This window comes from Penicillium longicatenatum (genome assembly GCF_028827895.1).
Source record: "Penicillium longicatenatum strain IBT 33135 chromosome Unknown contig_1_segment0_segment0, whole genome shotgun sequence".
Taxonomy (NCBI): Eukaryota; Fungi; Ascomycota; class Eurotiomycetes; order Eurotiales; family Aspergillaceae; genus Penicillium; species Penicillium longicatenatum.
Genome location: NW_026643119.1, coordinates 2,736,601 through 2,759,329, shown reverse-complemented (window position 1 = coordinate 2,759,329; position 22,729 = coordinate 2,736,601). Strand labels below are relative to the sequence as shown.

General features: G+C 49.7%; 9 protein-coding genes across 9 annotated transcripts; 5 read left to right on the top strand and 4 right to left on the bottom strand.

Annotated features, from left to right (window-relative positions):
- Positions 1 to 140: 140 nt before the first annotated feature.
- Positions 141 to 581, top strand: N7484_001788 (uncharacterized protein; the record flags this gene model as incomplete). The annotated part of the gene is made up of 1 exon (XM_057112208.1): positions 141 to 581. One exon carries the CDS (start codon positions 141 to 143, stop codon positions 579 to 581), a length of 441 nt encoding a protein of 146 aa, XP_056976945.1.
- Positions 582 to 2,129: 1,548 nt separating this feature from the next.
- On the top strand, positions 2,130 to 2,903 carry N7484_001787 (uncharacterized protein; the record flags this gene model as incomplete). The annotated part of the gene is made up of 2 exons (XM_057112207.1): positions 2,130 to 2,287; positions 2,321 to 2,903. The coding sequence occupies 2 exons, from the start codon at positions 2,130 to 2,132 to the stop codon at positions 2,901 to 2,903; spliced, it is 741 nt and encodes a 246-aa protein (XP_056976944.1).
- A 2,268-nt stretch (positions 2,904 to 5,171) lies between these two features.
- N7484_001786 (uncharacterized protein) lies at positions 5,172 to 7,454 on the bottom strand (the record flags this gene model as incomplete). The annotated part of the gene is made up of 4 exons (XM_057112206.1): positions 5,172 to 5,867; positions 5,927 to 6,413; positions 6,462 to 6,531; positions 6,590 to 7,454. The coding sequence occupies 4 exons, from the start codon at positions 7,452 to 7,454 to the stop codon at positions 5,172 to 5,174; spliced, it is 2,118 nt and encodes a 705-aa protein (XP_056976943.1).
- Positions 7,455 to 8,871: 1,417 nt separating this feature from the next.
- On the top strand, positions 8,872 to 10,484 carry nop12 (rRNA-processing protein NOP12; the record flags this gene model as incomplete). Its single annotated transcript, XM_057112205.1, has 2 exons — positions 8,872 to 8,991; positions 9,048 to 10,484. The coding sequence occupies 2 exons, from the start codon at positions 8,872 to 8,874 to the stop codon at positions 10,482 to 10,484; spliced, it is 1,557 nt and encodes a 518-aa protein (XP_056976942.1).
- Positions 10,485 to 10,987: 503 nt separating this feature from the next.
- Positions 10,988 to 11,853, top strand: N7484_001784 (uncharacterized protein; the record flags this gene model as incomplete). Its single annotated transcript, XM_057112204.1, has 2 exons — positions 10,988 to 11,239; positions 11,308 to 11,853. The coding sequence occupies 2 exons, from the start codon at positions 10,988 to 10,990 to the stop codon at positions 11,851 to 11,853; spliced, it is 798 nt and encodes a 265-aa protein (XP_056976941.1).
- Positions 11,854 to 12,945: 1,092 nt separating this feature from the next.
- N7484_001783 (uncharacterized protein) lies at positions 12,946 to 14,246 on the top strand (the record flags this gene model as incomplete). Its single annotated transcript, XM_057112203.1, has 3 exons — positions 12,946 to 13,103; positions 13,162 to 13,399; positions 13,452 to 14,246. The coding sequence occupies 3 exons, from the start codon at positions 12,946 to 12,948 to the stop codon at positions 14,244 to 14,246; spliced, it is 1,191 nt and encodes a 396-aa protein (XP_056976940.1).
- Positions 14,247 to 14,651: 405 nt separating this feature from the next.
- On the bottom strand, positions 14,652 to 15,846 carry N7484_001782 (uncharacterized protein; the record flags this gene model as incomplete). The annotated part of the gene is made up of 3 exons (XM_057112202.1): positions 14,652 to 15,162; positions 15,215 to 15,525; positions 15,598 to 15,846. The coding sequence occupies 3 exons, from the start codon at positions 15,844 to 15,846 to the stop codon at positions 14,652 to 14,654; spliced, it is 1,071 nt and encodes a 356-aa protein (XP_056976939.1).
- A 2,002-nt stretch (positions 15,847 to 17,848) lies between these two features.
- Positions 17,849 to 18,583, bottom strand: N7484_001781 (GPI anchored serine-threonine rich family protein; the record flags this gene model as incomplete). Its single annotated transcript, XM_057112201.1, has 2 exons — positions 17,849 to 18,324; positions 18,376 to 18,583. 2 exons carry the CDS (start codon positions 18,581 to 18,583, stop codon positions 17,849 to 17,851), a joined length of 684 nt encoding a protein of 227 aa, XP_056976938.1.
- Positions 18,584 to 20,496: 1,913 nt separating this feature from the next.
- N7484_001780 (CCCH zinc finger protein) lies at positions 20,497 to 22,462 on the bottom strand (the record flags this gene model as incomplete). The annotated part of the gene is given in 2 exon segments (XM_057112200.1): positions 20,497 to 20,610; positions 20,630 to 22,462. The coding sequence occupies 2 exon segments, from the start codon at positions 22,460 to 22,462 to the stop codon at positions 20,497 to 20,499; spliced, it is 1,947 nt and encodes a 648-aa protein (XP_056976937.1).
- Between the last annotated feature and the right edge of the window lie 267 nt (positions 22,463 to 22,729).

Genomic DNA, 22,729 nt, shown 5'->3' with positions numbered 1-22,729 from the left:
CGAGTTTTGCAAACACCCTTACGCGAGTGATACTCAAAAGCGAGCTTGGAGCTAGAGTAGGTCACCCGCTTAGCAAGGCTATCGGTAGCATTCTCATATGAAACAATACCACCAGTGTAGTTGCCCGCAACATAGAGATCATGCAAACGGACCTCGCCATTGGTAAAGTACCCGTCAAAGGTCTTGTTCCCGTTCTTGTGAGAAACCCACTCGCCACTTTGGGCGTATCCCTGGTCCCGCAGGCTGAGGGCCATAGCATCGACTCCAATGGGCTCCTCATCGCGCTTATTGTAGAGGTAGTCGAGTGTGGTCGCGCAGCTTGCGGAGGAAGATTTGGCGGTGATGAGAGCTGCAATGCCAGAGGCAAACGTGCCAATTCCCGCGAGGCCGGCTCCTCCTGCGACAACCCAGTTTTGCCAAGCGGTCATCTCGACGCGCGTGTGGAGGTTGTTTACTCCTGGAGCCTCGGTCATGTGAGGTGGAGCGGGCTCCAGTTCCTCGGCAAGGGCCATGGGGGCTGCATTGAAGCAGAGTATGCCCATGAGAATCATCTGGGTGAAAGAGGGAGCCATGGTTCTTGAGATCTGAATGCGATTGGTATCAGTAAAATGAGATGGATAGGTGCTTTGGGGGACAACAACTTACAACGCAATGAATGGGCTAGATTTGAACTTGCTGTGCGTAGGTTGAGGCTTGAATAAAAGGAACCTTGGTAGAGGTATTTGCTTTCAATGTGGTAGAATGAATGATGGATCTTCTGACCGAGGTGGGAGATCTAGGTGATATTTATACTTTTTGAATGATATCCAGCCCCCAATTTCACACTCTTTCAAGCTAGGATGAGTGAATCTAGGTCACCATGTAGCCAATACAAGCGAGTGATATTAGGGCGAACTCGATTTCCTGGGTCTTGTTCCTCCTATTTCTCTATTAGCGTTGTAGTGTATAGACCTTGACAAAATCCGTAACGGGTCCAAGGTTACAGTGTCGTAAAACACTAGAGCACTGACAGTAGATTCCAGAGTTCGCTCAACTGATCTTTTACATACCTTTAATCAATCAATCATCAGATCTTAAAAGACATATTCAGTACCAGCCAGTACACCAATTCCTCATCCTGACAGAATCCGCTACCCTTCAAGCCTGTGTCCCGATACTCGCCTCTTCCGCTGACTCTCTACCCTACCGGCCGCCCGTGATTCCGACAGACAAAGGACATATCCACGAAGGAAAATAACATGTGCTTGTGATTATACGGAGTATTTGCCCAATCCAGAGGTGGTGGGTGGCTGGGGTGGGTATTGTAGTCGTCAGCTTGTTGCCATGCGGGACTTAACCTGGCTTTTAGGAATCTAGTCTATCAAGATTGTACGGTCTAGATTGTTTCATTCCTCCGGTAATTTTAATCTATTTATTTTCTGCTTCTTCTTAAAGAGAGGAGAAATAGGCGAGCGATGTGATAAAAAACTGAAATTCATGTGCCGGGATGCGCATTGTTAAGGATGTCAAGTTTTGTACCTGATACTCACTTATGCGGCATGCATGGCTAGGCAAAATTGACGCTGATCTGGGGACGCATAAAATTCAAGCCAGATTTCGAGTTTTCATTCAGGAGCAAAATTAACCCAGTGGATACGCTTGAAATACTCGAAGAAGAAAAAGAAAAAGAAGAAGAAGAAGAAGAAGAAGAAGCATTAAGCGGCCCTATCATACATTACCATTTATTACGGACCCTCGCGGAGAGCTACAGTAAGCGAGGGTCTGTAAGAAATGGTAATTTATGTAAGAGCCGGTTAGACAAAGGAATACATTTAGGTACCACTACCAGTACTCGTGCAGGCCTAGACCTACACAATATGCACAAAGCTGAAAAGGGCCAACCAATCTCAGGGGAAAGAAGACGATACACCAATGATATTAGCTCTGCGAAGATCCATCTTGCGAAAGGGGGTTGGTGGAGGGGATGCGCAATGACGCTCTTCTAATGGTTCACGAACTGAGCCCCACCGCTCGCGCCACTAGGCCACTGAGTAGATCAATTTTCCGCCGATGATCCTGGAGCACGGCACGAGTGGCTCGGGCCGCATCAGGACACGTACCACGATTTGATGAGATTGGTATCACTAGATATGGCCGCACTCCGCCGGAGGCTCGCCCCAACGCCATTCTTATCGGCTTTTCTTAGACTCAAAGCCCCGCTCAGTACATTATTTCTAGATCACAGTATCCTCCCACCTTCGCCCTCCGCGGCAGCAGGCTCGGGGTCATCTTTTGAAGAGGGCTCTTTGTGAAATGTTGAAGACAGAATTTTCCGCATTAGCGTCCTGGCCTCAGTGGGTAGCGCGTCATCCCAGGGTAAACCTGTCACACTAGTTGCATGGCGTCCAGCACATGAGCAGGCTATTCTTGCAGCGCGCGACAAGCTGGATGGTGCGATTATGCAACCTCATACTATCTACGGGCGTAGGTCTTGGGTTTGGGGAACATGGTGGGATCCCCTGGCAGAAGCAGCCAAGTCAGGCAGTACATCTCCTGTGCAAGTGACTGTAGATCGCATAGCTGGCTGTGGAGTCGTTCACATTAACGATGTCGCTGCTGGCTTCCATGCGGCTATTGATCGTATTGATGGTCAGTTGGGCTCGTGGCCTGTCTTTGATCTTGTTACAGAGACGCTTTCAGTGGTGGAAATTCTGGAGAATCTGGAGAATATTAAGACCATACTGCGGGTGGATGGTCATATTGAGTACATTGGGACCCATGGAAACCCATTCTTGGAAGCCTTGAGCTTAGTGAGTAAGTTGGATGCCTCCCGTGCTAAGACTGCGCTGGGATGGAATCCCAAGCGAACGGAGTTCTTGTTGAATCTGCCCATCTATTCGAAGGCCTGGCAGGCGTCGCAGTGATCATCAAGCCACAAGATCGATAGGATTTGCAATCTATGGAACTCCTTCGATACGGTCGATGTCTCTGTAAACAATCTGAGAATGAACTTAGGTTGCCGCTTCCAAAGCTGTCCAGTTCACAGGTTTAATGGATTCCCGCACAAAATCTCCGTCTGGTCCAATCACTTGAAGGACTTAAGGCACGTTTTTCATGTTCAACTCAAACTTTATCAATGCTACAGGGGCTTGAAATTTCAACTTCTATACTATTTGACCCAATAGTTCCCAATATCTTCATTTTTCGTACTGAGCAGGGTATATTCCTAGAAATGACTTACTTATAATATAACTTTTTGGATCGTGCATGGGTGCTACCCACTGATGGGTGCGTCGATCAAATAAACAAGTCAATGTAATCAAAATTAATGAGTAACTGATCGAAGAAAACGAGGCATTGTAGAAGGAAATATCATTCTCACATAATTATAGGCCTTAGTCATAGAGGTGTTCTTCCTCTACTATGCACTTTCCTTTTCGCTAAGTAGAAGCTAGCGTATCGCATTGAACTAGATCACTACTTGCGAGGGCTTCTACAACAATATCTTTATATCTACGTTGCATAAGTTTAGCTCCGAATTGTAGTGCGACTCGCAAATTCTTAGAACCACTATAAGGCGTATCAAAATAATCGGAAAGCTGCTTCAAAAAAACTATCACGTTGTTAATAACCTCTATATTAACTATAATTTAGTCCTTTCGATTTCTCTTTCGCCCCGCTTGAGTCTAGGTATCTAATTCAAACTTAGAGTAGCGATATAGCTTGTTGGATATTCTTAGGGTATCTTTAGTGCTAATATTAAGAAGACTTTATTTCTTGTGATAGTTACTTAGCGACGTTGACTCTTAAGAAGTCGCCGCTTCTATAGCTATAGGCGAAGTGGCTATTATAGGCCTAGGGGCGGATAATATATAATAACTAATTAAAGTTATATTAGCGATGGTCTTAGAAAGCTGTAGGATTAGGCCTATTAAGGTATAAACGCGTATATTGGGAAGGTTTGAGTTCTACTAGTAGAGAATTAGATTAAAGCAACGATAGTCGAGTAATAATATAAAGAGGTAATTAACCCACTATAATAAGCTTTTTTATTTAGAGGGTATAAATCAAAGGTTATAGGTTTCTTCGAAAGAGTTAACTAGGTATATCGGTCTAAATCTATAGCACTTTAGAATCTAAGGAAGATTTGGACGCCTAGAAATAGAACTATTTTTTGGCCTTCATATCAAGGAAGGCAATACTTCTTAAATAATACTTTGGTTCTCCTATATAGTAGGGTCTTCAATTGATAGTCAAGAAGCAAGAAGTAGTTAAGGGTAGCCAAGAACAAATTAGTAGAGCTAAGTGTTCCTAGGAGCTAAGTGCTAGATAGAAGCTAATATGCCAAAAGCTTGCTACCCGTTCTTTTTAATCACATAGTCCTTTATCAAATAAGCGTAGTACGTAGTCAAGTGGGCATGGCCATATGCCTTTAAGTGGGATGATGAAATTCTTGTTTTAAGCGAGTGAGGCCTTAAGGCAGCGTAGTGAAATTCGTTTTATTGGGGTAGCCCACGCATATGATTGGCCTCCTGTGAAATGCGCTCAGTGAGCGAATCACAATACTACGCAGGCTCAGTGAGCCGATCAGTCTGCTCAGGCCCGGCTCAGTGAGCATGAGCAAGGCTTACGTAAGACTCACTGAGCAGATCTGAGCCGTGAAGCAGATGCACGGCCTCACGGCTCAGATCTGCTCAGTGAGTAAAAGCGGCGAGGGGGTGGACACTAATCCGGAAAAGGAAGCCAAGAATTGTCAAAGGAAATCCGGTACATAGGTATAGTAGTAGAAAAACATAGATATAAACACAAAAAGACCACATTTCCATGACCCGGACACCGCCCCATATGATAATAAATAAAAACAGTCCGTTTCCCCTTCATGCAGCTGTAGTGACGAGTCATCGTTCCCATATGTAAAAAGCTTGATGATTGAGATCGAAGTGGGATCTCACTGCTTCCGTAAACAACATACAGACCATGCCGTCTCGCCCTTTCTAGCTCGGAACGCTCATCAAAATACACATGCTATTGTCTGAATAGCATAAATGAAAACAAAAAAAAGCAAAAGGCAAAACAGGAGGGGAATCTTCATTAGAGAAAGAGGAGGAAGGTATTCGGATAACACGTTGAGTTTGTGAGTGCAAACGGTTATTGAAAGTTGTCTGCAGAGATGAGATGAAAGGCGAAGTGGCTTATCGTGTTGGTATGTGGCTTGGACCGGGCCCTGTTGATAGCTCAGACTGAGGATGATAATGTAACGCGTCGACTGTTTTGGAGGTCATAGTAGGAGAGATATCTGGCCTGGCAGAGGGCTGAAACAAGCTTTGGCGAGCAGGGGGTGGAGAGAAAATAGGATTGCGGGAGGAAGAATCGGGTACAGGAGAGCGACGCTCCAGGGCATGACTTGGGTGAGGGTGAGATTTTCGCACATCTAGTGGCGATGAACTTTGAGATCGGAAGCCAGATTTGCGCTCGAGGTCATAATCAGGATTGCGGAAGGGCCCATGATGCTGATGTCGTGACTCCTGCTCAGTGCCATAAGGCGTGTTGTTGGCTGAAGAATTGGCAGCCGAGACATTTTCCGGAATCGTGGACGCGGATCCGTTTGGCGCATTAATATCCACTACCCGCTTTTGAGCCGCCGGAGTCGCATATGATGACGCTTGCGGATGCTCGAAGGCGCGCCCTTGAGGCCGATGCTGTTGAGAGTACTGATACTGTGCCTGTTGCTGATGGATTGGATGTTGTGGGTTGGCCCATGGCGTTTGCTCCAAGAAAGCTTCTTCGGCTGCTGTCGGGAAGACGTTGGATGACATCGCCGACATGGCAGGCCGAGGGGGCAATGTTGATGAATGTCGTGGGGCTGAGGCTCGGGTTTCAACGGTTATCTAGATGTACGTGTTAGCCACGGATATACTGTACAGGTTAAAGAGATCGGCCAACTTACCCCCATCTTTTCAAGATCGTCGTCCAGTTCCGCTGGACGCGCGCCTAATAATGTGGGAGCAGCTGGGAATCCAACATATTTTGCGACACCCGCCATCACCGAAACCTCTTGGTTGTAGGCGGTCTGGTTCGCGATCTGCTGGGAGCGACGGGTGGGGAATGAGATGATGTGATGCGGGCTTAATTCATCCGTCTTGAAGCGATCATGCTGAATAGCATAGAACTGCTTGCTGATAGCACTTGAATGATTCTCCCGCGCATCCCTTATACGTTGAAAGAAGGTACTGTTCGCCTGTGCTCTTTCCGCCAAGCTTTTGTTGACCAAGGCCTGCTTGCGATAACGAAACAACGTATGTTCGTACTTGATCTTGGCATCGCGGTACCGTTCCACACATTCGATCTGGCGCAGATACTCAGGGTGTGTAGGATTGGGACCGTTGAGCATTTCAAGCTCGCGGTTGAGGCTCGTGATTCGGTCGTCAAAAATTCTATATCAGGTAAGCGACGGACCGGTATTAGATTTGGATAATGCTTACTTGTCACGCAAAATTGCGAATTCTTTCTCCACCACCGTCAGAGATTCCAGAGCAGCCATTTTCTTGGCGGCTAGAAGGTAGTGTTTAGTCAACCAGATCCGAATGTCATGCTGCGATTTGAGACTTACATTCTTCTTCGAGTTTCGCCGCCGTTTCAGCGTCGTTGGCTTCCTCGCGTTCGGCCGGCTCTTCTTCTTCCCCAAGATTCTCATCAGCGACGTCCTCTGTTACAACATCGCCACCTTCGGTCTCTTCATCCGCATCTAGAGCTCGTCTTCCTCTGCGCTTACCCCTTTTGCCTCTTTTGCCTTTGACTGGCGGAGCGGGAAGATCGGATTCGGGGACGTCGTCGGCCGGCAACTCATCGTCATTGGTGGTGATGGGGTCTTCAATGGGCTCCGGGGAGAGAGGCATGTCATCATCAATTGGATCGCTCAAGTCGCTTTTGATTGAGTTTCGGCGTTTCTTGATGGGCTCTTCGTCACCGAGTTCGGTTCCAGTATCGTCGCCGGCTTCAACGCGTTTCCGCTTTTTGCCTGTGCTATCGGGTAGGTCCATGTCATCCAGGTCCGGAATGTTGTCAGTCAATCCATTGTTATGAGAGAGTCGGGGTTTGCTCGGTGAGTCGTCCACCAGCTGCTCTTCATCGTCGACGTCCGCCAGAGTCGTCGACTGATGAAGCTTGCTTGGACTCGGGCCAGCGCTACCAGCACTGAGCACGATGTCACCGCGCTTCCGAATGTTGTGGGGAGAGTCCTCGATGCGCTCGGTTTCCGCCTCAGAGTCGTTCTCGAGCTGCCTTTCCGGTTTGATCGAATCTTCAAAGTCGGAGGGTTCATTGTCGGATAATTCATCAATCTCACTTAAGCTACTGGATCGACCGTCGTCCATAAGTGGGTCATCCAAGAAGGGATTTCGCTCTCCGTTGGTCATGGTAGACTCTGGCCCCGCAGGACCAACGGAGCTATGCTCTCTGCTCTCGGCCACCTCCATGGGCAATTATGAAAAGGTTCCAAGAAGCGAGGGAGCGCTCGAATTGAGGAGATGGTGTGGTTGGGAGGTCTGTGGCGTGCCGAAAGTTGCTTCCAGCAAAGTGGAGAGGCTGTGGGGGAAGAGAGGGCGGCAAGATCACCGATCGGCCAGACAGGTTTTTGTTTGGGGTTCTGTGTCAACCATAGGATAGGTTAGCTCAATTGCCATACTAGCTGGGTAGAGACACTCTAAAAAGGCTGAGTAGAGAAGAAATAGGCGGGTGGGTTGCAAAAAGAAGGTCAGCGCCTCCAGAAGGCGGTGCGGAGATTGATCACCGCCGAACGCCCCCCAGAGTCGACACCCGTCTCTTGGAGGGCAAGTGAACGCGCAACACCAAAGAGAGAATTCAATAGCTCCCCAAGAAAAGAGAAGCCATGAGATGACCGATTTGTAGCCTGGGAAGATATGCACATGAAGGTAAAGGTGCCAGCGACGTACCGTCTCAACAATGCGCCGGAGGCAACACTGGGGAGCAAAGCTGCTCGCGATCGAACAGTATTTTCACAGCCACCGTATTGTAGAGATACCAGTGGAAAAGCAGAGCCAAATCCACGCGTCTTGCACTTGTAAAAATCCTCCAGCAGCTGTCGAACCGCTGATGCGCCAGCACTAGGATGGCGAGGGGAGGGCGGCTAGGAAAGGAAGCAGGACCACAGTCGAAGGGGAGGACGCGGATCAGAGGTCGGCATGAAGATGTGCCAGATAATTCTGGGAAGGGCGAAAACGATCGTCAGGCTCGTGGGAAAACAGCTCCAGCGGGGAACAGGAAAGGAGGAAGCCCAAGATCGCTATGATGGGGTGCAGAGCAACAGAAGCGAGTGGGTTCTGCCATATCCGAGGTCACCGCCTGCAAAAAACCACTTGTCACGTGATACTGACGTCGCCGAAGACGGTATAAATGTCCATGGGAGGACTTGGCGAAGGGCCATTTTCCCCAATATGTGGTGGATAACATGTTTATGGGATGCAGGGGACTTTAAGATGGAGAGATATGATCTGATCAAGGTCACTGGCGGTAAGCTTCCATTTAAAACCGGAAAACATAAGCTTATGAAGAATGGTCCGAAGTTAGCAAGGATGCGAAGTTAGGCTTCCCTAGATGGGCAAGGATTTTTGAATATTCTGAACATTCACTTCTTCCCAGAAATATCATTCATGTTATTTCATAAATAATTAGTGAATCATTCACATATTAATCGGTTGATGTTCATAGAGTACATACCCCAAATCATGTGATTTGCAGTCTGGCCGCGCCAAGACTGATAAGCCCCAAGAAAAAAAAAGTTCGGAGCTGTATGCGCAGTCTCGTCTCGACTCCACCCATTATACAACTTATAGAAAGGAAACGGAATACTCAATATTCCAACTTCCTTTTACAATGGGCAAGAAATCTAAATCCCAGTCTGCCGACAAGAGCCAGGCGCCTGCCTCTGCTGGTCCTTCTTTGCTTGGCGGCAGCACTCTGGACCCGACTTTGGCCTCCCTTTTCGATACAAGTGTATGTTCCATATCTCAATTGTGACGAGAACTTAAGACTGATGATTTGACTCATAGGCGGGACCTGTGAAAGCCCCTGCGGTTCAATACGTCAATGTGCCTCCCAGGTCAACAAGACAAGAAAAGGCCGACAAAGAGGACATCGAATCGGATAAAGGCTCGGAAGATGAAGTGATGGAAGATGCTGCCGATGCCAGTGATTCTGAGTCCACTGGGGAGTCGGCACCGGAAACCCAGAATCGCAAGCGTAAGCGAGCGGCCGCCGGAGAGGATGTGGAGGAGACATACATGCGTCGCATTGCCAAGGAGGAAGAGAAGGAAGAGGAAAAGAGAAAAGCCGAGTATGCGAAGCGTCAGAAGTCTAGCAAGGAAGATGGCAGCGATGCATCCGAAGCCGAGGACTCTGAGGACGAGGACAGTGACGAGGATGACAAGGCTCCAGTCCCGGTCCACGAGAGTGTATCAGGTACTCAAAAGGCTAGCGAGGTCGAGAAGTCCAACCGTACGGTCTTCTTGGGCAATGTTTCGACTCAGGCTATCAAATCCAAGACCGCTAAGAAGGAACTTCTTCGCCACCTGGCTTCCTTCTGCTCCACTCTGCCAGAATCAACCGGCCCTCACAAGGTTGAATCGCTCCGGTTCCGCTCTATCCCATTTGCCAGCGGTGGGGGACTCCCGAAGCGTGCTTCTTTCGCCCGCCAGGAAATCCTTGATGATACCACTCACAGCACCAATGCTTACGCCGTCTACTCTACCGTCCAAGCCGCTCGCAAGGCATCCGCTGCATTGAACGGAACCATTGTTCTGGATCGCCACCTTCGCGTCGACAGCATTGCCCATCCGGCCGAGATTGATCACAAGCGATGTGTTTTCGTGGGTAACCTTGACTTTGTTGACAATGAAGGCCCCGTGGAAGATGCATCTGGCAAGAAGAAGAAGCCCAGAGCCCCTGCTGATGTCGAGGAGGGTCTTTGGCGCACCTTCAACGAGCACACTGGAGGCAAGGACAAGAAGGCAGCCAAGAAGAGTGTCGAATTTGTTCGTGTGATCCGGGATCGCTCAACTCGTGTTGGAAAGGGCTTTGCCTACGTTCAGTTCTACGATGGTAACGGCGTTGAGGAGGCTTTGCTTCTCAATGAGAAGAAGTTCCCTCCTATGCTTCCCCGAAAACTGCGTGTCACCCGTGCCCGAAAGGTCGCCAAGAAGCGTGAAGACAGCGGCGGAAAAGATTCGAAGATGGCAGAGGCTCAAAAGACCCTTCAGGGTCGTGCAGGCAGATTGCTTGGTCGGGCCGGTGCCGCCAAGGTCAAGGCCGAGGGAAAGAACACCATCGCCGGTAACTCGTTCATCTTTGAGGGTCATCGTGCCTCCGAGAAGGGTGCTTCGTCCCAAATGAAGGTCCGAGGTAAGAGTCGCGGCTCTAAGGCTAAAAAGAACGCCCGTAGCAGCAAGCGGGCGGCAGCCTACAAGGCCGCGGGCGGACAGAAGCCTTGAATGTGAAAAGCAGCATTACTTTGTATCTATTACTGGCGTTGGAAAGGGCATTTAAAGTATTATGCAGAATCAACTATGATTTCTACGCTTCCAGATCTCTTATTGACTTTTATCTCCGGTCATTCTTGTGGGATTGTCTATGATGTAGAGTGCTGTATGTATGATTTGACAGGGTCCGAGTATCCTGGCAAATGTGGCGTCGAATTGCGGGGTGATAAGATAAACAAGTTCAACTGGAGCACCTATGTCATAGCTGGCCAACATTACTGTAAGAACTAAACTGTAACTGCCAGATTAATATGCAAATTCTTGCAATAATCCCTGTCGCAACTCATTCCCGTGAAGTGAGTGGGAAATAGATCTTGGTGCAGAGCTCCAGCTTTGGTGGGGTCCGATCTAGGCTCCACTCATCTCATCTTTTACTCCTTTCAATCAATGACTTGACTCCATCGATTCTACAATAGACCCAAATTGACAAGCATTCGCTCATTTGCTCACCCACCATGTCCACTTCTGAGATCGACCCGGAGGCTGGGTATTTCCCCAGTATATGGGACGTGTTCAAGGTGCGATACCTGTTGCAATGGAAACTCAGCGAAGGATTCCCAGCAGAGTTGGTAGACGAGATTATCGATGCAGCCGAATATTGGCCTTCCACCGAGCACCACATGGCGAAGGAGAACGAATGCCGGATTATTCGAAATGACCAGGATCAAGTTTTGTTGAAGACTGTGCCACTTTGCTATTCGCGAAAGGTTGATATATTACCCTTAAGCTGACTTCAATGACCCCCCTGCTAATCTGAAATGCTCGCCATTCTTAGAGTCTAGAGCAATCAACACCAAAACCATTACCTCATCGGGGTATGCATCCATGCCGTAAGATCGTTTTCGAAATCTCTTCGCACGACCAGGGCGCCAAAGGTTACGGGTTGCGACCGGACATGTATACAGCTACCTGGACTTGGTTCGACACTGAAATGATTCGTGGTGCACATACTCGCCAGATGTATATCGATGGAGTGGAGCAAGAACTATTGCATAATGAGCGGGGACAAGTCCGGCAACATTACGGACCCAAGGATGAACTTCTCCTTCCACGGGATAACAAGGTGCAGGTGAACGGCAAACATATGGGCGATGTACAGAACCATGTCATTGTGTGGCACTATCTGGATAATATTCCTTTCGATTCCCCTGAGGCCTATGAGATTGAGGGGACCAAGGGCCGAGGGCGGTCCACATTAGATGGTCGATATGTGCGTGAGTTGGAGGTTGGGGACTCGATTGCACTCTGGGCGCGAGCGAGGTTCCCAGGCTGGACGAACTATGTCTACAAGGCCACAGTTCGAGTATTCTGGGCTGTGTGATTTGAATTTGAAAGGCGTACAATCCCGTCTGTTTTGTTCTGATTACTTCAATGCGCATAAACTATTATTTCTTCATTTAGTTCATTCAGTCAAGGGGTTTCTTCACCTTATGCAGATCAAATAAATATTAGGCAAAGATATTGAGATCAAGAATAAGCTGCCACCGCTATTCAAGTATACTTCTTTCTTAACTAGTCAACTATGGTTATTGTGGCCTTGTGATTCAGGCCATAAATTGCAGCCCGAGAATCCAGGCTGAAGTCGAGCACGCAATTTCGCCAAGACTTCTGGATCGACCAGAACAGCAGAGTATAAGACCAAACGACTGCCACGACCAGCTTTCTCTTCTTCTTTCCCCCAAATCTGCCCTGCCGACTTCATTGAAACTGCTAACCATGCTCACTAACCCCTCCAAGTTCCCCCCTTGACCCCGCCGTTACTCTTCCCTTTGGAGGGCTTCTTAACACCGTTTTCACAATCCGCCTGACTCACCCGACCCAGCCGATAAGCCGATGGAAAGCGTTGCAGGCAGTGGGGCACCTGCGTCAGTCGCCTTTTCCGCCCTCTTCTCGGCCGGCTTGTGCCCACCAAGCGAAGCGACCAATTCCATGTCGCAGATCTCAGCCGAGGGGCCAATCTATTCCAGTCTGGCTCGGATATAGCCACGATCGACAGGTCTTCTCGACCGAAAAGCCCCTGCTTTTCCACAATGTGTCACGGTTACTGGAGGATAATAGGGAGGATTTGGGGACCTGGACTGCGGTTCACCCCCAAGGTGCGGTCCCGATACCGGTTGGCGACGTCCCGACTGGACATTGGTTGCGTTATCTGCACCGCCAATGGTGATCTGTGACTTACGCATTCCTATATACGTTCCTCGGTCTTGGCTTACAACAGAACCCCCCCTTTGGATTTCCTGCCGTTCTGGCGGTCTGCGGGTTCCTTTTATTTAGATACCCGAATGAATCCCACTTTTACGTTACACTTTCGCTTCCAACTTAAATCCCGTTTCCCCCTCTTTCTCTGCCTTTGACTCATTCTTACCACTCTGTCTTGCTATTTTCTCGCAGGCTTCATATTTGCACCTTTAATATGGCTACCAGAAAATGCGCTGCTGTTGTTGTGGGCGCTGGCCCGGCTGGTGTGGCTGTCATGGGCAATTTGCTGGAGCGCAAGCTGGGCACAATCGCTTGGATTGACCCCAGCTTTGAGTCCGGCCGCGTCAACCGCAAGTATCGCGAGGTTCCTAGGTTTGTCTCCCTGCGGCTTCAAGGAGCATTAGCAGCACCACTGACCTCGAGTCACCAGCAACACCAAGGTGTCCCTCTTCCAGGCCTACGCTACAGCCACGCAACCATTCAGAACCGTGATCGAGAACACACGCCAACCCAATGCTTTCACCACCATGGCAAAGCTGGATCAGGAGAAAACCTGCCACCTCCACTATGCAGCCGACATGGTCCGCGGCCTTACAGACGGTCTCATGAAGATGGAGGACGTTTACGCCTGCCGCGGCTTCGTCACAGCAGCCAACCTAGGCGACAGAGTTCGTCCCACCTACATGCATGAAAATTATCCATACTAACAATGAAAATCAGACTTTAAATACATCAAAGTGGATCGTCCGTGTCAAACGCGATGACTCCGCGGAGGAGCTCGAGATCGAGACTTCCCGGTTGATCCTCTGCACAGGCTCCCACCCAACCAACATCCCGGTCCCAATCCCGGGTCTGGACATCGAGTCCCTAGATCTGGACACTGTCCTCAAACCCTCCGAACTCACCCGGATCCTACCCACATCAACACCTGCTTCCGTCGCTGTCGTGGGCGCTTCTCACAGCGCTATTCTCGCCCTCCTCAACCTCGTCCAGCTAGCTAGCTCTTCACACCCGCATCTACGTGTTAAGTGGTTCACCCGTCACCCGCTCCGCTATGCAGAGTACAAGGATGGCTGGATCTTGCGCGACAACACTGGATTGAAGGGCTTAGCTGCGGACTTTGCCCGCGCCCAGCTTGAAGATGATAAGCTTCCTACCTCGTCGGCTGGTGAGGTCATTACTAAGATCGATTGTGCCGGCGGCGAGGCCCGGGAGTCTGCGCAGTACCGTGCTCATCTACCTGACTGCGAGTATATTGTTCATGCTGTCGGTTTCACTCGAGATCCATTGCCGCAGCTTGCTAAGGATGGGAGTCTCCTTGCTATGGAGTTTGATCATGAAACAGGTCATTTCCATGAGCGTGGGAATGGTGCTGTTATCCCTGGGCTGTTTGGTGCTGGCATTGCTTTCCCACAGCGGGTTGTAGATCCCTACGGAAATGTGGAGTATGCGGTTGGTTTCTTCAAGTTTATGAAGTTCTTGAAGAAGGTCGTTCCTTCGTGGGGATCAGCTTAGATGGATCGAGCGTTAATCACTCGTGAGGGGCTGGGTCCTTGCTTTTGTTTTGGCTTTTTATCATGGTTTGGCGTGGAGTTTATCGTACTGGCGTTTGGATTATCAGCTCAGCTTTATTGAGCTTCTACTTTACCAATTTGATGGCTGCGCCATATTAACTAAACGAATTCAACATCAAACAATCCTCAATTTGTGTACCCGTAGTCCCATATCATGATATGTCCATGAAAGCATCCTCGACCGTTCGATCTCATGCATCAATCATCAATCATCTGAACTCCCCTATCTCCGACATTTTTATCATTAAATCATAAAGAGAAAGTGTCAATATCCTCTTCCACCCTCGTCCACAAAACATCAATACCAAAATCACCCACAAGAGAAAAATCTTTAGCCCCGGCCTCATCACAGCATTAAAACCCCCAAAACTCCAACAACCAAAAGAATTCCAGGCCTAACCACATTTCCCGCACTAGTACTATCAGAAGTAGCAGTCGAGGTCGAACTCGAAGTCGACGTCCGCGTGGCAAACGCCCCAGTCCCCGTAGCCGTGGCCCGATATTCACTCTGGCTAGCAACAGCCTTAGCATCATACCCAGTAGCAGTAACAGTCCACGTCGTAGTCGACTGCGACCAGATGATGACCGTCCCACTAGGTGGCGCCGAAACCGTACCCCCAACATTATTAAGCGTCGAGGTACCATTCGAGGGGAAATCACCCGGCCTATAGAATTTATCCGATGGATCCGTGAACCCGATATTCTGGCAGTCCGTTGAGCTGAGCGTGCTGTCGCAGCTATCCCAGACGAAATTTGGGACCGAGTTGTACAGGTTTGGGTAGTCGGATGGGAAGAATATACCCCAGAGGTCTGCGCCTGCAAGGCGGGGAACTGTGTTTGGGCATACTTCCCAGGCACTGGGTATGGCTTGTTAGTTGGGATTCTTCTCACTTGGGCTGGATGACGTACGCTGAAAGACTTGCGCTGCTTCCGCAGCAGGCACACTCGGTTGCTGTATTAGCGATGTTGCCGATGTTGGCTAGATCGCCTAGGTTTGTTATGGCGCTTGTGGCGGTATTCACGGTTTGGTCGGTGACGTTCAGAATACAGGAGACTTGTTCCTTGCGTGCGGTCAATGTGCTTTTGAGTACCTTGCCCAGATCGCAGGAGCAGCGGTGCGGAGCATCATCTGGAGCTGGCCAGAAGGGGATTGGCTCGATGGCACTGGGGCAGATGGCGAAGTACTGCTGGACGAAAAGTTGGTATTCGCATGAGTAGACCTGGGATCAGCTGTTAGTTGGTTGCTGACGTATAGTTGAGATCAATCGATCGAGCAATGATAGTCCTCATACCTGATTCCAGCATGAGTGTGCCATGCAGTTAATATACTCTTGATGCGCGACACAGCCACAATCTACGCTGCAATCGGCATTGCCATTACATCCGTTTAGGCAGGAGCTCCACTTGTCTGCGACATCGCGGTTACAAGTCGAGTAGACGGATGAGGCTGCGCAGGCGCTGGCTGTGATATTGGTCTGGGCTTGCGCTAACTGCACGAAGCCGAGGATTGCAGCGACAACGATGGGGGTGATCGACAGCATAGTGGATTTTTTTTCTTTTCTTTTTGTGCGGGAGTGATAGGCGAGGCACTGTTGTGAGCCTGATTTTGCTTCTTCTTGTGTACCAAGCTTCAGATTGCTGAGGTTTCGGAATGCAATTGAAGAACTCGATTTGCATTGTTCGATCTGAAAAAGAAAACTGAGGGAGCGTACAGCAGGTTATATAGATCTATCAACCCAGCTAATACGTAAGAGAATGGCATAAAAATAGAGCAGAAAGGGAGGGAAAAGTTCCTCGAATATCGGCTTATGTATTGCATGTTGCAGCGTCCACTACACTCTTTCGAGCGGGACTGCCATTGCAGACTGGCCCGACTTGCCATTGCTCATCTCTTTTTGGACACCGTCGCACAAATAGAGGGAAAAAGATGAAGACGCAGTCAGCCATTCAGGACCGTCACTGAGATCCATGTCCCTAGATCTGAATGCTGCATTATGCACATCTCACATGTAGGCAGTCATGATTCTTCTTCATTGCAGCTGAATGGTTGACTCGTCAGAAGACAGGAAGGGTTTAATTGTTCCCGTGACTCGGGTCCCTGGTCCTAGGCAGCGAGATGCTAAATCCCTTGCTGTCAACACGAGGCAGCGCCCTCTTTATAATAAATATTGTGATCCTTGCATGTGCATATGTCGATCCCTCGTAAGCTGGTCATCTTCTCTTGTCAAGCGATCAATTACTGAGGATATTAAGTTGGTTGGGCACAGGCTGGTCCTGATTCTCCCTTTTTTGAGGCTGCGTATCTTCCTTGCTCCTATTGAGAGGGAGACGAAGGTTAATGGATTCTACTTGGCAACAGGCTATATTCACCGACGACATTGAATTCCAACTGAGGAATGGAGTCAGATGAATGTGTCGCCAAACTCAGTCCAAACTAAAAGGATATGCCCTGAAACACATGGAAACAGGGTCCGATTAGCATTTGATCGGGGCGGATTAGGCAGGATAGTTAATTGACCGCTCTTGTTATGCCCAAGTGTACGTATATGCAGTTCGGATGAAAGATTAGATCCGATCCGTGTTTGCATCTGCGTTTACATGTTTGTTCATGACAAATTGACAGAGCCTCACGTGAACTGTCAAGCCCCGATGGCTGCCTTTAGAGTGCGTATAGAGTGCGTCTTCTGTAGGCGTTACAATACTTCAAGACTTATGCAAAGAGCCTAACGTCATCACTAGATAAGAAAACAAATTAAAAGAAATGCCGGAAAATCAAATAGAATTCAATCAAAACAGCAAGTGGAACCGCCGTTCGCTCAATGGAGCAACATCCCCTGAAACTATCGACGCTAAATGGTGCCAGTCTCCACTGCGCCAACAACAGACACCGACTAAAGTTGATCCTCATTTTCCCCTCCAAGAATGCCATTCTATCTCGGCTAATGGGTTTACCCTTGACCGTTTATTCCCGTGTATATCCATTCCCCTTACTTAGATGCTGAAGGCCGGTAGCTTTTATTTATTTTTATTTCAAGGGGTTGACTGTCAGGTAGTACAAATCATTGCTCGAACTTCGTACTCGTTTATCTCTTTATCTCATCATCGCTATCGGCAACAGTTATCAACTGCCACTAAGAATGACCCACCATGTCGATCGAGGCGGAGCAAGCGCACTTCTTGCCCACTGCGTATGTGGCACCGCTAGATTCTACAGACTCAATATCAGGATTCAAGGAGCAAAAGTCCAAACCAGGATGGAACTTTTTGTACATTAGTTTCCGTAAGGGTAATTAATACATGCAAATACATTTGTAACATAAAACGCTCAGTTGCATCCAAGCACCCAAGATGTGATGTAGTTGAGAAAAAGATGGTATAAAATAACCAAAATGACATCCTCCAAGTAGGAAGCGATGATGTTGGTACAGGGGACGTAGATCAATGCCAAATCGGACAAGACGGGAGACCAAAGTTGTTCCCAGTCTTCAAGAAAAGAAATCACACATGACTATACAAAACCCGAGAAGAGAACTCTCCACGGATTTACAGAAGAGCGGCAGCACCGGCAACGACGGCCAGCATACCAGCGGAGACACGGGTCATACCAGCGGCGTTAGTGGGAACGGCAGTCTGGGAAGCAGAGGCGCTGGCAGAGCTCGAGCTGGTGGAGGCGGAGGTGGGGCTGGCAGTGGAAGAGCTGGGGGCCGAGGTGCTGGTCATGGTGGACATGGTGGTGGCAGTGCTCTTGGTGCTAGTCGAGGAGGTGGAGGTAGACGACGAGCTGCTGCTGGAAGACGAAGCAGAGGAAGTCGAAGTAGCCTCGCTGGAAGTGGAAGCCGAGCTCGAGGTCGGGGTAGCGGTGGCAGAGGCAGTCGCGGTAGCGCCAGCAACGGTGAAGTAAGGCAGGAAGTTGTAGTCATCCGAGTTGCTGTCGTCCAGAATCTCGATGGTGTACTCCCGGCCCTTGACCAGGTCAGTGGGCACATCCCAGGTGTAGGTACCGCTGTTCTCAAGGTCGGCTGGGATTTGTCAGCGTCGGATCTATCTGATAGCATTGATAGGGTACATACAGGCAATGGCATCACCAGACTCAGCGGTGGTGACGGAACCCCACTGGAGACGCAGAGAGACAGTACCACTGGTGGTGGGATCCCAGGTCAGGGTGGTGGAATCACCGGAGGTGAAGACATAGCCACCGCTGGGGTTGCTGAAGGGATTGGCAGTGCTTGAGGCGGAAGCCAGAGCCGAAAGAGCAGCAGCGATGATAGCGTAACGCATGTTGACGTGATTAATTGAACCGTGGTTGAATATCAAAAGTGGGAATTTGGATGATTTATACTGCGGGATATCAAAAGAGTGTAAGCGCAGAGGAACGAGCGGATGGCGAAAGGGAAAGAGAAGCCTAATGAGCCACGGGAATTATCCCCGGGTTTTATAAAAAAGAGCAGCCGCAATAAAGGCCTTTTTTCCCAGCCCAGGAAGGCACCGGTTGCGCTAACATTGGAACTAACGCAAAGTGCCTGCCCTGAGCGGAGTCAAAGGATCGGATTGGCTGGGGCGGGAGCAATTTGGTGGAATCGGTCCACGCTCGTGGCGGTGATCCACGAGTGAACGCCGTTCTTTCGCACCACTGAACGCCCTCGCTTCCAGTACCTTAAATGACATCTCCACTCCTCTGGCCTCTCTCGGCTAAGGATAACAGCCTAGGCTCTACTTCGGGGATAATCGTGGCCCCAAGTGCCCTTTGACTTTCTGATTTTCTTGGATGGTTTTTCCCCTTTTTTCGTCCAGTGGATCCCCTCGTTTATTTATTTTTTTTTTCCTGTGAGCAGTATTACAGTTCATAATTCGGATTGAGTTCTCAGTCGGTCCAATTTCCTATATTTGGCAGGTCAATACTATTGATCAAAACAAAACACGTCGTGAAGCGCGGTGATGTTTATCACAATTCCGCCACGCGACTCTACCTCGGCTTCCAAACCCGACCAGCAGTTCTGATCATTCGCTAAGATAAAAACTGCAATCCTCGTAAATGGCGGCTTCCAAGGTTCTCCCAAAATAGTCGGTCTCTCCCAGTGGACCATTCCACCGCTAAGCATCGTTAGTGCTCAACTTCGATAAATTACGCCCGAAAATAACGCCTAAGAGGCTCCCTTCCAAGGTTCGTGCACAGCCTCGCGTCGAAAGCAAAAGCACTAGAATATTAGCTTTTTAGTCTTTGGATTTTGAATTTGCATTCGTGTCATCCCTTAGCCCGCCTCTTCCGTAAATCTTTGTCACCTGCCACTCGTATACAGCCACCGGACTTTGGTCTCGATCCTCTCTCCCTCCCGTGAGGTAAGGTGGTTGTGGCTTTATTAATTCAAATTAATGGGTACCAAGCTTCATCATTAGATCGATTGATTAACCCTCGATGTATACGAGGACATGCAGGTCTTAAGCTATGACCCTTTTGTCAGATGCAGCATGCTACGTATAAAGTCATGCACACCCCGCAACTCGCCATGACCCCTGAGGCTGATTACATGCTTTAATTGCATTACGCGTTCACAGCAAGTGCCCGGGGCTGGGGCGATGAATCACTGCTCTACCAAATCCATCAGGGTTCTCTATATTGAGACCCTGAAGGGTCTTGTGGCTTATTCTGGCGGATACTGCGTACGCAATCCTGCCCGTAGAATGGTATCTAGGGTATAGTGGTATCTAGGCGATAGGTGAGGGAGGATGAACGAACGGATGATCATCGGAAGTATAGATTGGTCAATGGCTCGGGTCGTGCCGGCTGAGACATTTACTCCGATTTGACAAGAACAGCATGTTCGTGGTGAGCGCTGGTACGCTCGGGGCCCATAGCCTATTTCCAAGGTTCATCAACTTAAGTTATTTTTAAATCATCTCCATTGGCTGCTTCACCCGTGGAATTTCGCGTTGGAGAGAAACAAAGTTTTATTATATTCGCGATAGATCAATTCTGGCTAGTGTAAAGGGTATGAAATACTAGCGTGATATTTTGGTAATGTATCATCCATTTTTTCAGAACCCACCTTCTCTGGGCAAAGCGCCGTAGAGATAAAAATAGGCCGGATCGCAGAGACTGAGGCTCCGCTTGCGACCGAACAGGTCAGGTCGGAGTAGCTCCAGGACTTTCACTCATACAGAAAAAATGCCGGTGTGCGTTGGTGGAGTTCCCGCTAAGCACCCATTTGCGGGGCGTTCGCGGTCGCTTCCAGTAAACCATTCTGCCCGAGCCAGAGAATCATCTCCATTGCTCGCTTGTCTTCCTCGGTCTTTTGCTGGTCAACCAGCTTTGTGGGTCGTTAGTACAAAGTGACTGTAGGACTTGTACATAGGCGGGGAAATACTGACAGCTTGGAAAAGTCCCTTGCGTCCCTTCTTCTCAACGGGCTTGCTTTTGGGTCCTTGTTTGAGCGCATCGTGGGAAAATTTACATTTGTCACCACGATTGCACTGCCCAGTGCGAGCAAAGTGGCGACAGCTTTGCTTCTTGCCTTCACGAGGGGGTGGGGCCACCTTTTCGGGTCCTTCGCGCCGTGAACTAATAGCCGCTGGCGCAGAATCATCACTGCCGGAGTCCGAGTCACTGTCAGACTCGGACCCGCTAGAGGAAGTCCAGTCGCTGGGGTCCGAGCCATCGGACATAAGATCCATGGCATCCACACCATCTGGCGCCACTGTAATCTCTTGGGAATTAGTGACCGATAGAGACGCTTGGTCTTTCGGGGTGTCCGTGGTACTAGCCGTCGCGGGGTCCACTCCATTCGATGAGGCTGAAAGACTTTGAGAGTCGGCAGGTGCGCCATTCGGCTGATCTTGGCTCAAGCCTAACACCTTCTTTTGTAGCGCCTCAACCTTGAGGCGGCGCGCCGCTGCTTCGGCTTCGGCTTTGGCAAAGCGTTTCTGCTCTCGGTCCAGGGTGCGCCGGATTTTATCCGCCTTGCGCTGTGCCCTTTTCGCCTCCTCTAGAGGGTCTTGGGCGTCGCTAAGCTTTCGCCCAGTGTTTGACAACGGGGTTTGTTTTTCCATTTCTTTGGCCTTTTCTTGCCTTGCTTGCTCCTTCTCCCGGCGTGCCGCTTCTCGGGCGGCTTCACGAGCGGCGTTCGCCTCCTCAGCGGCCTTCTTCTTTTCTTCGATCCGAGCCTGTGTGGGGAACTTCTTCTTTCGTTCAGCAATCCACGCGGCGATATCGGTAGGGGTCTGCAGGGTGGCCGTTTTTCCCTTGTAGGTAAACTGCAATGGCCCAGCATCGGATGCGGCTTTGGCTTCCTCATCCACATGCTCCTCTTCCTCGCTGGACTCATGTTCGTCCGTTTTAGGCGTTAACCCTAGTAGATTGTGCTTTCTTTTCCTTTTCTTTGGCTGGCGAGTGGCATCTACCGCGGGGGGAGGTTTGCACGGCAAAGGGTTCCCAAAACTTGGAACTGGCGGCGGAGCTGGGACTTTAGGCACTGTGGATTGTGGTTTATTAAATGCAGATCCGTGGTCTCGTTTGCCCGGATGTCGCTGCTTGGGCCCATGATTGCCATGGTGGGATCCTCGGTGTCCACCACGGCCATGTCCATTTCCATGTCCATGTCCAGGTGGACCAACGTATGATGACGGCGCTTCAGTACTCCAGTGGATGGAGCCCATGATTACCGGAGTATTTTGTGGTGAGGCATGCTGGGGAGTTGGTACCGGGGGGTACGCTGGCGCAGGTGGTGCAGAGTAGGGACCAGGGTGTGCATGGTTGGCGTTATTATAGCCAGGTAATGGTTGGTAGGGTGCCGATCCAGCGGGCTGTGGGAAATGTTGAGGTTGGTAGGAGGGAGGGTTCGGAGGGTGTTGGTAGTTGCTTTGCGCATGAGAGTATGGTGCGGGAGGCATGTACGACGTTGCAGACATGGGATGAGGTGGGTATCCATAATTTCCCGGCGTAGAGTTGTGACTCGGAGGATTGTACGAGGGCCGACCAGCGTCGGAAGAGTAGTGGCCGGCACGGCCTCGGTTCATATGGCCTCGCCCGCGACCCCGTCCACCTGCTCCACGCCCGGCCCAGTGCCCATTCCCATACTGTGCAGAGGGGTATGCTGGATGTTGCTGGGAGACAGTCGGAGGAGGAGGTGGAGGTGGTGGGAAAGAAAAGCCCTGGGAGCTCATGGTTGCCACCCTGATAGAGGTCCCAGGCAGCGCTTCAGAACCATAACGGTAGTCATAAAACAAACCAGAAAAAAAACCGAAAACACCATCTTCTGCATGAAGTTTTCAAGCTCGATAACTGACAGCGCAGATCACGTGTTCGGAATAGCAGATGCACGACGCTGATTGGTGCAAATCCCAGCGGCTTTTTTTTTTCTCTTGCGAATTACATCTCGTGACCAGAGGAGCATAGAGACTCTATGGAAAACTGTACAACACAGTAGTTTA